Below are 18,572 nucleotides of genomic sequence, written 5' to 3' on the forward strand. Positions count from 1 at the left end.
CCCCATTAGTGGGAGGGGATACAGTGTGACCCCATTAGTGTGAGGGGATACAGTGTGAGCCCATTAGTGTGAGGGGATACAGTGTGACCCCATTAGTGTGAGGGGATACAGTGTGAGCCCATTAGTGTGAGGGGATTCAGTGTGACCCCATTAGCGTAAGGGGATTCAGTGCAATCCCATTTGTGTGAGGGGATACAGTGTGACCCCATTAGTGGGAGGGGATACAGTGTGACCCCATTAGTGTGAGGGGATACAGTGTGACCCCATTAGTGTGAGGGGATACAGTGTGACCCCATTGGTGTGAAGGGATACAGAGTGACTCCATTAGTTTGAGGGGATACAGTGTGACCCCATTAGTGTGCTGAGATACAGTGTGACCCCATTAGTGTGAGGGGATACAGTGTGAGCCCATTAGTGTGAGGGGATTCAGTGTGACCCCATTAGCGGAAGGGGATTCAGTGCAATCCCATTTGTGTGAGGGGATACAGTGTGACCCCATTAGTGGGAGGGGATACAGTGTGACCCCATTAGTGTCAGGGGATTCAGTGCAATCCCATTAGTGTGAGGGTGTACAGTGTGTTCCCATAAGTGTGAAGGGATACAGCGTGATTCCATTAGTGTGAGGGGGCACATTGTGATCCCATTAGTGTGAGGGGATACAGTGTGACCCCATTAGTGTGACGGGATGCAGTGTGACTCCATTTGTGTGAGGGGATACAGAGTGAATCAATTAGTGTGAGGGGATACAGTGTGATCCCATTAGAGTGAGGGAATACAGTGTGACCCCATTAGTGTGAGGGGATACAGTGTGACCCCATTAGTGTGAGGGGATACAGTGTGACTCCATTTGTGTGAGGGGATACAGTGTGACCCCATTAGTGTGAGGGGGCACATTGTGACCCCATTAGTGTGAGGGGATACAGTGTGACCCCATTAGTGTGAGGGGATACAGTGTGACTCCATTTGTGTGAGGGGATACAGTGTGACCCCATTAGTGTGAGGGGATACAGTGTGACCCCATTAGTGTGAGGGGATACAGTGTGACCCCATTAGTGTGAGGGGATACAGTGTGACCCCATTAGTGTGAGGGGATACAGTGTGACCCCATTAGTGTGAGGGGATACAGTGTGACCCCATTAGTGTGAGGGGATTCAGTGCGATCCCATTAGTGTGAGGGGATACAGTGTGACTCCATTAGTGTGAGGGGATACAGTGTGACTCCATTAGTGTGAGGGGATACAGTGTGACATCATTAGTGTGAGGGGATTCAGTGCAATCCCATTCGTGTGAGGGGATACAGTGTGACCCCATTGGTGTGAGGGGATTCAGTGCAATCCCATTTGTGTGAGGGGATACAGTGTGACTCCATTAGTTTGAGGGGATACAGTGTGACTCCATTAGTGTGAGGGGATACAGTGTGACTCCATTAGTTTGAGGGGATACAGTGTGACCCCATTAGTGTGAGGGGATACAGTGTGACATCATTAGTGTGAGGGGATTCAGTGCAATCCCATTTGTGTGAGGGGATACAGTGTGACTCCATTAGTGTGAGGGGATACAGTGTGACTCCATTAGTGTGAGGGGATACAGTGTGACCCCATTAGTGTGAGGGGATACAGTGTGACCCCATTAGTGTGAGGGGATACAGTGTGACCCCATTAGTGTGAGGGGATACAGTGTGACCCCATTAGTGTGAGGGGATACAGTGTGACCCCATTAGTGTGAGGGGATACAGTGTGACCCCATTAGTGTGAGGGGATACAGTGTGACCCCATTAGTGTGAGGGGATTCAGTGTGACCCCATTAGCGTAAGGGGATTCAGTGCAATCCCATTTGTGTGAGGGGATACAGTGTGACTCCATTAGTTTGAGGGGATACAGTGTGACCCCATTAGTGTGAGGGGATACAGTGTGACCCCATTAGTGTGAGGGGATACAGTGTGACCCCATTAGTGTGAGGGGATACAGTGTGACCCCATTAGTGTGAGGGGATTCAGTGTGACCACATTAGCGTAAGGGGATTCAGTGCAATCCCATTTGTGTGAGGGGATACAGTTTGATCCCATTAGTGTGAGGGGATACAGTGTGACCCCATTAGTGGGAGGGGATACAGTGTGACCCCATTAGTGTGAGGGGATACAGTGTGATCCCATTAGTGTGAGGGGATACAGTGTGACCCCATTAGTGTGAGGGGATACAGTGTGACCCCATTAGTGTGAGGGGATACAGTGTGACTCCATTAGTGTGAGGGGATACAGTGTGATCCCATTAGTGTGAGGGGATACAGTGTGACCCCATTAGTGTGAGGGGATACAGTGTGACCCCATTGGTGTGAAGGGATACAGAGTGACTCCATTAGTTTGAGGGGATACAGTGTGACCCCATTAGTGTGAGGGGATTCAGTGCAATCCCATTAGTGTGAGGGTGTACAGTGTGTTCCCATTAGTGTGAAGGGATACAGCGTGATTCCATTAGTGTGAGGGGGCACATTGTGATCCCATTAGTGTGAGGGGATACAGTGTGACCCCATTAGTGTGACGGGATGCAGTGTGACTCCATTTGTGTGAGGGGATACAGAATGACTCAATTAGTGTGAGGGGATACAGTGTGATCCCATTAGTGTGAGGGAATACAGTGTGACCCCATTAGTGTGAGGGGATACAGTGTGACCCCATTAGTGTGAGGGGATACAGTGTGACCCCATTAGTGTGAGGGGATACAGTGTGACTCCATTTGTGTGAGGGGATACAGTGTGACTCCATTTGTGTGAGGGGATACAGTGTGACCCCATTCGTGTGAGGGGATACAGAGTGACCCCATTAGTGTGAGGGGATACAGTGTGACCCCATTAGTGTGAGGGGATACAGTGTGACCCCATTGGTGTGAGGGGATTCAGTGCAATCCCATTTGTGTGAGGGGATACAGTGTGACTCCATTAGTTTGAGGGGATACAGTGTGACCCCATTAGTGTGAGGGGATACAGTGTGACTCCATTAATTTGAGGGGATACAGTGTGACCCCATTAGTGTGAGGGGATACAGTGTGACCCCATTAGTGTGAGGGGATACAGTGTGACATCATTAGTGTGAGGGGATTCAGTGCAATCCCATTAGTGTGAGGGGATACAGTGTGACCCCATTAGTGTGAGGGGATACAGTGTGACCCCATTAGTGTGAGGGGATACAGTGTGACATCATTAGTGTGAGGGGATTCAGTGCAATCCCATTTGTGTGAGGGGATACAGTGTGACTCCATTAGTTTGAGGGGATACAGTGTGACCCCATTAGTGTGAGGGGATACAGTGTGACTCCATTAGTTTGAGGGGATACAGTGTGACCCCATTAGTGTGAGGGGATACAGTGTGACTCCATTAGTGTGAGGGAATACAGTGTGACCCCATTATTGTGAGGGGATTCAGTGTGACTCCATTAGTGTGAGGGGATACAGTGTGACCCCATTATTGTGAGGGGATTCAGTGCAATCCCATTAGTGTGAGGGTATACAGTGTGTTCCCATTATTGTGAAGGGATACAGCGTGATTCCATTAGTGTGAGGGGGCACATTGTGATCCCATTAGTGTCAGGGGGCACAGTGTGATCCCATTAGTGTGTCGGGATACAGTGTGACCCCATTAGTGTGAGGGGATACAGTGTGACCCCATTAGTGTGAGGGGATACATTGTGACCCCATTAGTGTGAGGGGATACAGTGTGACCCCATTAGTGTGAGGGGATACAGTGTGACCCCATTAGTGTGAGGAGATACAGTGTGACCCCATTAGTGTGAGGGGATACAGTGTGACCCCATTAGTGTGAGGGGATTCAGTGTGACTCCATTAGTGTGAGGGGATACAGCGTGACCCCATTAGTGTGAGGGGATTCAGTGCGATCCCATTAGTGTGAGGGGATACAGTGTGACTCCATTAGTGTTAGGGGAAACAGTGTGACCTCATTAGTGTGAGGGGATACAGTGTGACCCCATTAGTGTGAGGGGATACAGTGTGACCCCATTAGTGTGAGGGGATACAGTGTGACCCCATTAGTGTGAGGGGATACAGTGTGACATCATTAGTGTGAGGGGATACAGTGTGACTCCATTAGTGTGAGGGGATACAGTGTGACCCCATTAGTGTGAGGGGATACAGTGTGACCCCATTAGTGTGAGGGGATACAGTGTGACTCCATTAGTGTGAGGGGATACAGTGTGACTCCATTAGTGTGAGGGGATACAGTGTGACATCATTAGTGTGAGGGGATTCAGTGCAATCCCATTTGTGTGAGGGGATACAGTGTGACTCCATTAGTTTGAGGGGATACAGTGTGACCCCATTAGTGTGAGGGGATACAGTGTGACTCCATTAATTTGAGGGGATACAGTGTGACTCCATTAATTTGAGGGGATACAGTGTGACCCCATTAGTGTGAGGGGATTCAGTGCAATCCCATTAGTGTGAGGGGATACAGTGTGACTCCATTAGTTTGAGGGGATACAGTGTGACCCCATTAGTGTGAGGGGATACAGTGTGACTCCATTAATTTGAGGGGATACAGTGTCACCCCATTAGTGTGAGGGGGCACAGTGTGACCCCATTAGTGTGAGGGGATACAGTGTGACCCCATTAGTGTGAGGTGATACAGTGTGACATCATTAGTGTGAGGGGATTCAGTGCAATCCCATTAGTGTGAGGGGATACAGTGTGACCCCATTAGTGTGAGGGGATTCAGTGTGACTCCATTAGTTTGAGGGGATACAGTGTGACCCCATTAGTGTGAGGGGATACAGTGTGACCCCATTAGTTTGAGGGGATACAGTGTGACCCCATTAGTGTGAGGGGATACAGTGTGACCCCATTAGTGTGAGGGAATACAGTGTGACCCCATTAGTGTGAGGGGATACAGTGTGACCCCATTAGTGTGAGGGGATACAGTGTGACCCCATTAGTTTGAGGGGATACAGTGTGACCCCATTAGTGTGAGGGGATACAGTGTGACCCCATTATTGTGAGGGGATTCAGTGCAATCCCATTAGTGTGAGGGTATACAGTGTGTTCCCATTATTGTGAAGGGATACAGCGTGATTCCATTAGTGTGAGGGGGCACATTGTGATCCCATTAGTGTCAGGGGGCACAGTGTGATCCCATTAGTGTGTCGGGATACAGTGTGACCCCATTAGTGTGAGGGGATACAGTATGACCCCATTAGTGTGCTGAGATACAGTGTGATCCCATCAGTGCGAGTAGATTCAGTGTGACCCCATTAGTGTGAGGGGATACATTGTGACCCCATTAGTGTGAGGGGATACAGTGTGACCCCATTAGTGTGAGGGGATACAGTGTGACCCCATTAGTGTGAGGAGATACAGTGTGATCCCATTAGTGTGAGGGGATACAGTGTGACCCCATTAGTGTGAGGAGATACAGTGTGATCCCATTAGTGTGAGTGGATACAGTGTGACCCCATTAGTGTGAAGGGATAGAGTGTGACCCCATTAGTGTGAGGAGATACAGTGTGACCCCATTAGTGTGAGGAGATACAGTGTGACCCCATTAGTGTGTGGAGATACAGTGTGATCCCATTAGTGTGAGTGGATACAGTGTGACTCCATTAGTGTGAGGGAATACAGTGTGACTCCATTAGTGTGAGGGAATACAGTGTGACCCCATTAGTGTGAGGGAATACAGTGTGACTCCATTAGTGTGAGGGAATACAGTGTGACTCCATTAGTGTGAGGGAATACAGTGTGACTCCAATAGTGTGAGGGAATACAGTGTGACTCCATTAGTGTGAGTGGATACAGTGTGATCCTATTAGTGTGAAGGGGCACAGTGTGATTCTATTAGTGTAAAGGTGCACAGTGTGATTCTATTAGTGTAAAGGGGCAGTGTGATTCTATTTGTGTAAAAGCGCACAGAGTGATCCTATTAGTGTAAAGGTGCACAGTGTGATCCTATTAGTGTAAAGGTGCACAGTGTGATCCTATTAGTGTAAAGGGGCACAGTGTGATCCTATTCCTGTAAAGGTGCACAGTGTGATCCTATTAGTGTAAAGGGGCACAGTGTGATCCTATTAGTGTAAAGGTGCACAGTGTGATCCTATTAGTGTAAAGGGGCACAGTGTGATCCCACTCATGTAAAGGTGCACAGTGTGATCCCACTCATGTAAAGGTGCACAGTGTGATCCTATTAGTGTAAAGGGGCACAGTGTGATCCTATTGGTGTCAAGGTGCACAGTGTGATTCTATTCATGTAAAAGTGCACAGTGTGATCCTATTTGTGTAAAGGAGCACAGTGTGATCCTATTCGTGTAAAGAGGCACAGTGTGATCCTATTTGTGTAAAGGTGCACCGTGTGATCCCACTCGTGTAAAGGTGCACAGTGTGATCCCATTCGTGTAAAGGTGCACAGTGTGATCCCATTCGTGTAAAGGTGCACAGTGTGATCCTATTTGTGTAAAGGTGCACAGTGTGATCCTATTTGTGTAAAGGTGCACAGTGTGATCCTATTTGTGTAAAGGTGCACAGTGTGATCCCACTCGTGTAAAGGTGCACAGTGTGATCCCACTCGTATAAAGGTGCACAGTGTGATCCTATTTGTGTAAAGGTGCACAGTGTGATCCTGTTAGTGTAAAGGTGCACAGTGTGATTCTATTCATGTAAAAGTGCACAGTGTGATCCTATTTGTGTAAAGGAGCACAGTGTGATCCTATTCGTGTAAAGAGGCACAGTGTGATCCCACTCGTGTAAAGGTGCACAGTGTGATCCCACTCGTGTAAAGGTGCACAGTGTGATCCTATTCCTGTAAAGGTGCACAGTGTGATCCCATTCGTGTAAAGGTGCACAGTGTGATCCCATTCGTGTAAAGGTGCACAGTGTGATCCCATTCGTGTAAAGGTGCACAATGTGATCCCACTCGTGTAAAGGTGCACAGTGTGATCCCACTCGTGTAAAGGTGCACAGTGTGATCCTATTTGTGTAAAGGTGCACAGTGTGATCCTATTCGTGTAAAGGTGCACAGTGTGATCCTATTCGTGTAAAGGTGCACAGTGTGATCCCACTCGTGTAAAGGTGCGCAGTGTGATCCTATTAATGTAAAGATGCACAGTGTGATCCTATTAGTGTAAAGGGGCACAGTGTGATCCCACTCGTGTAAAGGTGCACAGTGTGATCCTATTTGTGTAAAGGTGCACAGTGTGATCCTATTCGTGTAAAGGTGCACAGTGTGATCCCATTCGTATAAAAGTGCACAGTGTGATCCTATTAGTGTAAAGGTGCACAGTGTGATCCCATTCGTGTAAAGGTGCACAGTGTGATCCTATTCGTGTAAAGGTGCACAGTGTGATCCTATTCGTGTAAAGGTGCACAGTGTGATCCCACTCGTGTAAAGGTGCACAGTGTGATCCTATTCGTGTAAAGGTGCACAGTGTGATCCCATTCGTATAAAAGTGCACAGTGTGATCCTATTAGTGTAAAGGTGCACAGTGTGATCCCATTCGTGTAAAGGTGCACAGTGTGATCCTATTTGTGTAAAGGTGCACAGTGTGATCCTATTCGTGTAAAGGTGCACAGTGTGATCCCACTCGTGTAAAGGTGCGCAGTGTGATCCTATTAATGTAAAGATGCACAGTGTGATCCTATCAGTGTGAATGGGCATATTGTGATCCCATTCGTGTAAAAGTGCACAGTGTGATCCTATTCGTGTAAAAGTGCACAGTGTGATCCTATTCGTGTAAAAGTGCACAGTGTGATCCTATTTGTGTAAAAGTGCACAGTGTGATCCTATTCATGTGAAGGTGCACAGTGTGATCCTATTCGTGTAAAGGTGCACAGTGTGATCCTATTCGTGTAAAAGTGCACAGTGTGATCCTATTCGTGTAAAAGTGCACAGTGTGATCCTATTCGTGTAAAAGTGCACAGTGTGATCCTATTCATGTGAAGGTGCACAGTGTGATCCTATTCGTGTAAAAGTGTTCCCATGCACAAGAGTCAGCTCCTTAAGGAAAAAGGGGCAACATCCCATTGGGATTTCTGTCCCTTCAGAGTGAACCTGTTGAGAAAAGACAGCCTCAAGGGCGCTCACCCAACGAGCAATAACATGTCTCCAGAGACTCGAGGGTTAAAACAACATTTCATTCTGTTTGCCTGAAACCGAAACCAGAATCAGTTGTCCTGATATAAAAGGCGTTTAACTGTTTTCTGTGTCGCTCTCAGTTCTGTGCAAATCAGCAGGTGAGTGGTTTCTCTCTCAGCTCCTGCCGCAGTGAAGACTCTGTGAGACCCGGACAAAGTTTAACACCTGACAAGGTATGAGGCACATCGCATTTAATGTGAGTGGGCACGCTGTGATCTGGTTAGTGTGAGGGGACACAGTGTGATCCCATTATTGTGAGGGGGCACTGTGTGATCCTATTTGTGTTTTTTTTTATGTTCATTCTCGGGATGTGGGCATCGCTGGCGAGGCCGGCATTTATTGCCCATCCCTAATTGCCCCTTGAGAAAGTGGTGGTGAGCCGCCTTCTTATTGAACCGCTGCAGTCCGTGTGGTGAAGGTTCTCCCACTGTGCTGTTAGGAAGGGAGTTGAAGGATTTTGACCCAGCGACGATAAAGGAACGGCCGATATATTTCCAAGTCGGGGTGGTGTGTGACTTGGAGGGGAACTTAGAGGTGGTGGTGTTCCCCTGCTGCCCCTGCCCTTTAAGGCGGTAGAGGTCATGGGTTTGGGAGGTGCTGTCGAAGAAGCCTTGGCGAGTTGCTGCAGTGCATCCTGTAGATAGTACACACGGTGCACCTGTGGTGGAGAAAGTGGATGTTTAAGCTGCCAATCAAGCGGGCTGCTTTGTCCTCGATGTTGTCGAGCTTCTTGAGTGTTGTTGGAGCTGCGCTCATCCAGGCAGGTGGAGAGTATTCCATCACACTCCTGATTCTTCCTGCCGCCCTGACGCAACGGCCGCCTCCGCGCTCCCATGACCGCGGCTGGGAGGTCAAGTCCTCGGCCTGGGTATTGACCTTCAGAGGTCTCAGGCCCTATTGCCTGAAACCCCCCACCCCCTCTTCAACCCCCATGGCCGAATCCTCCTACACCCCCAGGGTTACCCCGAGGAAGCCAGGCCAGGTTCTGACTCCCCTCGGGCTCCTCTGATCTCCGTCCCCCTTCAGCCTCTATCGCCATCAGCTCTTTAGTTCCAACATCGAGGGTTCCTCTGCCCGATCCTCCCCTACCCCCCACTGCTCGTGACCTCCCCCAAACCCAGCCCCCAACCCCTTAGCCTCGTTCCCCCGTCCAACATCAGATTCATTCTCTCCATAGAGCTCCATCGAGCACCCCCCCAAACCCCGACCCAGCTCCTTACCAACCACACTCGTTGTTTAGGGATTGTTTTGACCCCTTTCGCAACTATTTTATTCACCCTTGACCCCCTCTGTCGTTGTGACCCTTCCCATCCTGGCCAAGGCCCTTGAAGGGTTTCATTGCCAATCAGCACTCCCATCACTCTCTGTCCTTCCAATCCAGTTTCCCAACAGCTCACGACAACGGAACTGCCGTGGTCAAGGTGACCTTTGACATCCCGTGTGACTGGGAACCGCGGCTCGCTGTCCCTCCGCACCCTCCTGGACCTCTCCGCCACTTTCTGCCCCACCTTCACCCCCACTGCCCCTTCTATTCCGTCTGTCGTTGAGGCACCTCTCCACTATGGTCCCACTCCCAGTTGTCCTAGTGCAGGACAGACCTACCAGAGGTGGGAGCACAGTGGTAAACAGTCGGGGTTGGGGAGGAGGGTGGATGTGGCCCTGGGAGTCCTCAACATTGAACCCAGACCCCATGAAGTCTCATGGCTTCAGGTCAAATATGGGCAAGGAAACCTCCTGCTGATTATCACCTACCGCCCTCCCTCAGCTGATGAATCAGTCCTCCTCCATGTTCAACACCCACTTGGAGGAAGCACTGAGGGTAGCAAGGACACAGAAAGTACTCTGGGTTGCACTCAATGTTCATCACCAAGACTTGCTTGGTAGTACCACCACTGAGCGAGCTGGCTGAGTCCTGAAGGACGCAGCTGCCAGACTGGGCTTGCGGCAAGCAGTGAGACAACCAACACAAGGGAATAACCTACAGGACCATGACAGCATTGATAGGAGTGACCACCGCACAGTCCTTGTGAAGGCCAAGTCCCTTCTTCACAGTGAGGACACACTACCATCGCGCTAAATGGGATAGATTAAGAACAGATCTAGCAGCTGGAAACTGGGCATCCATGAGGTGCTGTGGGCCATCAGCAGCAGAATTGTATTCCACCATGATCTGTAACCTCATGGCCCAGAATATCCCTCACTCCTACATCACCATCAGGCCAGATGACCAACCCTGGTTCAATGAGGAGTGTAGAAGAACATCCCCGGATGAGCACCAGGTGTACCTGAAAATGAGGTGCCAACCTCAGGACTACATACGATGCTAAACAACGGAAGCAGCACGCTATTGACAGAGCTAAGCGATCCCACAACCGACGGATCAGGTCAAAGCTCTGCAGTCCTGCCTTATTCAGTCATGAATGGCAGTGGGCAATGAAGCAACTAACAGGAGGAGGAAGTTCCATGAACATCCCCATCCTCAATGATGGCGGAGTCCAGCACGTGAGTGCAAAGGACAAGGCTGAAACATTCGCAACCATCTTCAGCCAGAAGTGCCAAGTGGATGATCCATCTCGGCCTCCTCCTGAGGTCTCCACCATCACAGATACCAGTCTTCAGCCAATTCGATTCACCCCACGTGATATCAAGAAACGGCTGAGGGTACTAGACACAGCAAAGGCTACGGGTCCTGACAACATCCTGGCTGTAGTGCTGAAGACCTGTCCTCCAGAACTAGCCGAGCCCCTAGCCAAGGTGCTCCAGTACAGCTACAACACTGGCATCTACCCAACAATGTGGAAAATTGCCCAGGTATGGCCTGTCCACTAAAAGCAGGACAAATCCAACCTGTCCTATTGGCCTCCTCCCAATAATCAGCAAAGTGATGGAAGGAGTCGTCAACAGTGCTATCAAGCGGCACTTACTCACCTACAACCTGCTCACCCATGCTCAGTTTGGGTTCCACCAGGACCACTCGGCTCCAGACCTCATTACAGCCTTGGTCCAAACATGGACAAAAGAGCTGAATTCCAGAGGTGAGAATAGAGCAACTGCCCTTGACATCAAGGCAGCATTCGACCAAATGTAGCACCATGGAACCCTAGTTAAATGGAAGTCAATGGGGATCAGGGGGAAAGCTCTCCAGTGCTGGAGTCATACCTGGCACAAACTCTCTGTGGAATTTGCTGCCCCAGGAAGCTGTGGAAGCTACATCATTAAATAAATTTAAAACAGAAATAGACAATTCCTTTGGAGAAGTCAGATTCCCATCAGTCCTCTGGTCCGGCATCGGATAAGTTGGCTCCAGTTTTGAGCCGAGTTGGTTCTGGGCATCTTCTGTGCGCGTGGTGAGGCAAACAGCCAAACTCACAGGTCCTCAGGACCATCTCTGCATCAAATCCAGGCCCGCTCACCCTAAGGGAGCCATAGCACTGGCTCTCGGTCCCACTAATCAGACTCCGCCAGCTTAAATCGAGGTGGGGACGAGTGACATGTGGAGACCGTCGCCCAGGGGTGTGGGAGGTAAGATAAGGGAGATTGTCCAAGGTCTGCGTAGGGACTGGCTCCTTGCCCTCAAAAGGGCCTCTTCTCATTCTGTGCTCACTCATCCGTCCGTCAGGCGAGATATTAAACTCAGGCTACCAGTCTATCCCGTTCAAGGTGGCCGTTAATGATCCCGTTTGAAAATGTTATCCCGGGCCAACATTCCTCGCTCGACCAACACCGTCCAAAAAAAAAAAAGCAGATTACCCGAGCGGCCATCTTATTGGTGCAGGCGGCGCAAAATGGCTGCCGTATTGGCCGACATAACAAGTGTCGTGGTACCTCAGCACGATTCATTGACTGACGCCCTTGGAGACAATGCTAGACAAACGCAAGTTTTCCTTTTGCGGTTCGCTCCGTTACCCCGGTTACCAGTTGGGTATCATCCATACTTAAGAAAAGACATACTCCATACTTAAGAAAAGACATACTCCATACTTAAGAAAAGACATACTTGCTCTCGAGGCAGTACAAAGAAGGTTCACTCGGTTAATCCCGGGGATGAGGGGGCGGACATATGAGGAGAGGTTGAGTAGATTGGGACTCTACTCATTGGAGTTCAGAAGAATGAGAGGCGATCTTACTGAAATATATAAGATTGTGAAGGGGCTTGATCGGGTGGATGCAGTAAGGATGTTCCCAAGGATGGGTGAAACTAGAACTAGGGGGCATAATCTTAGAATAAGGGGCTGCTCTTTCAAAACTGAGATGAGGAGAAACTTCTTCACTCAGAGGGTGGTGGGTCTGTGGAATTTGCTGCCACAGGAAGCTGTGGAAGCTACATCATTAAATAAATTTAAAACGGAAATCGACAGTTTCCTCGAAGTAAAGGGAATTAGGGGTTACGGGGAGCGGGCAGGAAATTGGACATGAATTTAGATTTGAGGTTAGGATCAGATCAGCCATGATCTTATTGAATGGCGGAGCAGGCTCGAGGGGCCGATTGGCCTACTCCTGCTCCTATTTCTTATGTTCTTATCTATCAGCCTTCATCGTGCCTGAGTGTTTGCAGTGAGAGAGTTAATCAACCATGACCAGGAGGCATTCGTGAGGAATCTAGGTTGTTCGGTTGCAATCCACAACACTAAGAGCTGCTGTTAGCAATGTGGCCCTCCCCATAATGACGATTGGAGTGGACGTTTAAAGTGAACTGTTTGGGCGAGGCATTTCCTGATATTTATCCAAAAATTGGCTTTTGTGCAGCACTTGTTCCATGTTCCTTGTTCCAAGGCTGGATTTCTCCCTTCAATTAGTTCTTGATGCAATGTTACTGATAAACGGGAAGTTCTCCACAAGCTGCAGGAAATAATCACCAGATAAGAATAGAATTTCTCATGGAATGTTCCGGCACAGGTCATTCGGTACATTAATTCTGTGCTGGTGTTGTTCTCCAAATGAGGCACACAGTCTAATCCCACTCTCCCGCTCCCTCCCCGTACTCTTCAATATCCCACCCAGCCTAATCCCACTCTCCTCTCTCCCCATACCCTTTAATATCCCACCCAGTCTAATCCCACTCTCCTCACTCCCCATACCCTTTAATATCCCACCCAGTCTAATCCCACTCTCCTCTCTCCCCATACCCTTTAATATCCCACCCAATCTAATCCCACTCTCCTCTCTCCCCGTACCCTTTAATATCCCACCCAGTCTAATCCCACTCTCCTCTCTCCCCGTACCCTTTAATATCCCACCCAGTCTAATCCCACTCTCCTCACTCCCCATACCCTTTAATATCCCACCCAATCTAATCCCACTCTCCTCTCTCCCCATACCCTTTAATATCCCACCCAATCTAATCCCACTCTCCTCTCTCCCCGTACCCTTTAATATCCCACCCAATCTAATCCCACTCTCCTCTCTCCCCATACCCTTTAATATCCCACCCAGTCTAATCCCACTCATCCCAACTTTAGGATGGAGGGAAGGTCATTGATGAAGCAGCTGAAGCTAGTTGGGCCTGCTGCCTGGGCACAGCTCTCACTGACTCCCCTTTGCTTCTCTTTTTCATAGAATTAGCCATGGCTGCGCCTGTCGTTGTGATGACTCAGCCCCAAGTGACAACCACCGTTATCACCACTCAGCAAAAGGGCTGGAACTCTGGAATCTGCGACTGCTGCGAGGACTGTGGGATCTGTACGTATCGCGTCTCCCCGCCCTGTTTATCCAACTCATTTACTCCCCTCCCCTCATAAGGGTGCTGACTCCTGGAGCAGGACAGTTCCACGGACTCCTCTCCTAGGTGGCTGTCCTTAGTTGCAGACAGTGAGAGCCAGCTGGCTATTCGACTGCAGGGGCATCACACTCAAATGCGTTCCTGTCCTCACCGCATGTCTGCACACACACATAGATGCGCGCACACACACACATAAGTACACATGCGCACACATATGTACGCATGTATACACGCGCGCGCACACATGCACATGTACATATACACACACATACACACACACACACACACAAATGGACACACAGGTGCCGTTTTCTGCAGGGTTCCCTGGACAGCGATCAGGAACCGGAGCCCTGGTTGATTCTCAGCTCTCCAGCCCCCGAGTGATGTATTGTCCTAACTCACCTGCTGCTCTACTCCCAACAGGATCAACTCACTCAGCACAGAGCTGGGAATGAACTCCCAGGGCAGGTACAGCACGGGTTAGATACAGAGTAAAGCTCCCTCTACACTGTCCCATCAAACACTCCCAGGGCAGGTACAGTATGGGTTAGATGCAGAGTAAAGCTCCCTCTACACTGTCCCATCAAACACTCCCAGGGCAGGTACAGTATGGGTTAGATGCAGAGTAAAGCTCCCTCTACACTGTCCCATCAAACACTCCCAGGGCAGGTACAGTATGGGTTAGATGCAGAGTAAAGCTCCCTCTACACTGTCCCATCAAACACTCCCAGAAGTTTAAGGGGAGATTCAAACTTAAGAGGGGTTTTGATAGGGTAGAGAGGGAGAAACTGTTTCCAGTGGCAGGAGGGTCGGTAACCAGAGGACACAGATTTAGTGTAATTGGCAAAAGAATCAGAGGGGAGATATGGAGAATTATTTTTACGCAGCGAATAGTTACAATTACACATAATTACATAGAATGTACAGCACAGAAACAGGCCATTCGGCCCAACTTGTCCATGCTGTTGTTTATGCTCCACACGAGCTGGAATGCACTCCCTGAAAGGGCGGTGGAAGCAGATTCAATAGTAACTTTCAAAAGGGAATTGGAGAAATACTTGAAAAGGAAAAATTTGCAAGGCTAAGGGGGAAAGAGATGGGGAGCGGGACTAATTGCATAGTTCTTTCAGAGAGCCGGCACAGACACAATGGACAAAATGGCCTCCTTCTGTGCTGTATGATTCTATGATCAGCAAACTGGAATTACCACTGGGTCCCCGAGGGTGAATTGCCATCACACCTGTGCATTGGGCGTGCTATGATTTATTTTTAATTCTGTTTTGATTCTAGGATGTTGTGAGAGTCTATTGTTTAAGGTAGATGCCTGCAGGCAAATTCCAGCTCCAAATACTTACGGGAGCCTGTTAAAATATTACATTGTCCACTAAATAGCTACAGTGGGAGCTTTACTCTGTATCTAACCTGTGCTGTACCTACCCCTGGGAGTGTTTGATGGGACAGTGTAGAGGGAGCTTTACTCTGTATCTAACCCGTGCTGTACCTGCCCTGGGAGTGTTTGATGGGACAGTGTAGAGGGAGCTTTACTCTGTATCTAACCCGTGCTGTACCTGCCCTGGGAGTGTTTGATGGGACAGTGTGGAGGGAGCTTTACTCTGTATCTAACCCGTGCTGTACCTGCCCGGGGAGTGTTTGATGGGACAGTGTAGAGGGAGCTTTACTCTGTATCTAACCCGTGCTGTACCTGTCCTGGGAGTGTTTGATGGGACAGTGTAGAAGGAGCTTTACTCTGTAATCTCTGGAGTTAGTTAGCATTGAAATTTAGTGCAATAAAATTTCACTCAGCAGGCCAATTTTAACTTGGGGGCGGGTGGGTTCAGATTTCGGCAGCTGATTTTTGAAGAGGGCAATTTTAACCTTCGGAAAACTGATAGCATCGGGTGCGACACTGGTTTTACCCCCCATCTGATTTTACTTTCCATTGAAGTCAGTGGAGCGTAATATTGGGCGGGGAGTTAAACCAGGGTCGCACCCCATTGGAGAGTTCGGCTAAAATTACCCGCTTGGTGTCAGTTCAAATCTCACCTATTGGAGCAGAAAAAAAAGTGGCCCGGGGTGGGGGGGTATTTTAACTCCTGGGCCTCGTTTAAAGGCCCTAAGCTGACCCCCCCACCTCTTCTGGGCGGGAGGCAGCGCAAATTTGGGCGGCCTCAGCAGGCAATTCGGGCCGTCCTGCTGTTGGGGAGGGGGGAGTCCCAAGTTCTGGGTGGGGTGGGAGGTATGGGGCGGGGGAGTCAGCAATGGCGGCCGGGGAGGCCTAAGCCTCCTTTGTGGGGCCCAGAGAATCACTCCTGCCCCCTCTCGCCCCTGAGTCATGAAGGTCGTGGGTTCAAACCCCACCCCCTCCCGCACTCCGCGACCTCCGACCACCTAGAGGGACAAGGGCAGCAGGTGCACGGGAACCCCACCACCTCCAAGTCGCACGCGCCATCCCGACTTGGACGTACGTCGGCCGTCCCTTCATGGTCGCTGGGCGTAAATCCTGGAGCTCCCCACCTAACAGCACTGCGGGAGAACCTTCACCGCGCGGACTGCAGCGGTTCAAGAAGGCGGCTCACCACCACCTTCTCAAGAAATGCCGGCTTGCCAGCGACGCCCACATCCCGAGGATGATGATAAAAAAAAAACAAGCAACCCTCCTGAGCTCGGTATCATAGTGAGTGTGTCTGGGTGGTCTCCATGTTAACCTCAGTTCCTTTGTTCTCTTCCCTCCCCAGGTTGCTTGGCTCTCTGGTGCATGCCCTGCTTCATGTGCAAGACTGCGGATGATTTTGGCGAGTGCCTGTGCCTCCCATTGGTGGAGATCTGCTGCACCAATTGTGGCTACTGCAGCAATGGAGTCGTTCCTCCGATTGCCCTCGCGATGCGGTCCGCCGTCCGTGAGAGATACGGCATTTCGGTAAGAGTGAAGAGCCATTCGTTGTGTAGGTCGTCGCAGGTTATGTCTTGAGTCACCGGTGGGCAAGGGGCGGGGGTCTGGGACAATGTGACGTCACTTTCATCCTCTCGTCGATGCTTGTTTTTACAGGACAAAAGGAGGCCATTCAGCCCATCGCTCCTGTGCCAGCTCTCCGAACGCGTTCTCCACTCAGTCCCATTCCCCTGCCCTATTCAGCCCATCGCTCCTGTACTAGCTCTCTGAACGCACTCTCCACTCAGTCCCATTCCCCTGCTCTATTCAGCCCATCGCTCCTGTGCTAGCTCTCTGAACGTGCTCTCCACTCAGTCCCATTCCCCTGCTCTATTCAGCCCATCGCTCCTGTACTAGCTCTCTGAACGCACTCTCCACTCAGTCCCATTCCCCTGCTCTATTCAGCCCATCGCTCCTGTGCTAGCTCTCTGAACGCGCTCTCCACTCAGTCCCATTCCCCTGCCCCATTCAGCCCATCACTCCTGTACTAGCTCTCTGAACGCGCTCTCCACTCAGTCCCATTCCCCTGTCCTATTCAGCCCATCGCTCCTGTACTAGCTCTCTGAACGCACTCTCCACTCAGTCCCATTCCCCTGTCCTATTCAGCCCATCGCTCCTGTACTAGCTCTCTGAACGTGCTCTCCACTCAGTCCCATTCTTTTGCTCTTTCCCCAACCCCTATTAAATTTTTTCTTTTCCAAATGTTTCTTCACTTCCCTTTTGACGTGAAAGGGAAGTTTAACATTCCCTTTTAAACTTCCCCTCCATTATGGTTTCTGCTTCCCCACTGTACCTGGTCGGGCGTTCAACACTCTAACAACCCATCTGTGTAAAAAAAAATCTTCTTTGTTCTTTTGGTGATGACCTTAAGTTCATACCCTGTAGTTACGGACTAACCGATCACCAGAAATAGTTTGTCTCGAGCTACCTTATCAAAACCTCTCATAATTTTGAACCATCACGATTTTCTCATTCTGACTCTGGAACTTCCATGTCATCAAGAAATCACAAACGGTGGAATCGTAATGGTGAAGGGTCGCAAGGACTGTTGGAATCGTAATGGTGAAGTATCGCCAGGACTATTGGAGGCATGGCCTCCCAGGGAGGCTTCCACTCCTCTGACACTTCATGGTACCCGGTAGTTTACAGCACACCTGGCTTCAGAGACCACCTTAAATAATGAGTATTCAGTGGGTGGGTTCTGGGACTCCCAATTATAGAAAGGATATTGGAACCATGGACAATGGGACGGTGAAGATTCATTAGAACGATATCTGAAATGAAAAAAGCCTCCCAAAACACCCTGGGTCTTTTTTCACTTTGAATGGGGGGGGGGGATCTAATAGAGGGTTTTGAGAGGGTAAATCATTATTGATGGGCCACCAATAAAACTTTCTTTTTACCTCCAGGGCTCCATCTTCAAAGACTGCTGCATCATGTACTGGTGCAATTCCTGTGGTTGGTGCCAAATGGCTCGGGAAATCAAAGAACGCAAGAAGCCCGTGACCGTCATCAATGCCACTACTTCGATGCTTCCGCACCCAACCTACATATCCCAGCCATCCTACATGCCCCAGCCCGCTTACGCGCCACAGCCACCCTACGCACCAGATCCAAACCAAGCGGCGCCCATGTACACAAAATAAAATGCCACTGTAGGCAACAGGGTGGAGGGGCAACCTAATGAATGCTGATGGAATATTCATAATACCGAACAACAAGGCATTGCTTGTGAATGTTAGTCAAGTAGAGATTAAATTTGGAATGTTTTCATGTATAACAATAAAAGCTATAAGTAGA

General features: G+C 49.7%; 1 protein-coding gene across 3 annotated transcripts in view; it reads left to right on the top strand.

Moving 5' to 3' along the window:
- The window catches only part of LOC137302464 (cornifelin homolog A-like), a 56,351-nt gene extending 37,779 nt beyond the window's left edge, over positions 1 to 18,572 (top strand). Inside the window, exons 1-4 of one of the 3 annotated variants that reach the window (XM_067972149.1) lie at positions 8,166 to 8,297; positions 13,681 to 13,803; positions 16,579 to 16,760; positions 18,182 to 18,572. In XM_067972149.1, coding sequence (XP_067828250.1) covers positions 13,689 to 13,803; positions 16,579 to 16,760; positions 18,182 to 18,418 — 534 coding nt within the window. In that variant the 5' untranslated portion in view covers positions 8,166 to 8,297; positions 13,681 to 13,688 and the 3' untranslated portion in view covers positions 18,419 to 18,572. Of the gene's footprint in view, positions 1 to 8,165; positions 8,298 to 13,680; positions 13,804 to 16,578; positions 16,761 to 18,181 lie in introns of those variants that run through there. The other 2 variants (XM_067972151.1, XM_067972150.1) reach the window with 2 other exon arrangements.

The sequence above is a fragment of the Heptranchias perlo genome, chromosome 35, assembly GCF_035084215.1.
Source record: "Heptranchias perlo isolate sHepPer1 chromosome 35, sHepPer1.hap1, whole genome shotgun sequence".
Lineage (NCBI taxonomy): Eukaryota > Metazoa > Chordata > Chondrichthyes > Hexanchiformes > Hexanchidae > Heptranchias > Heptranchias perlo.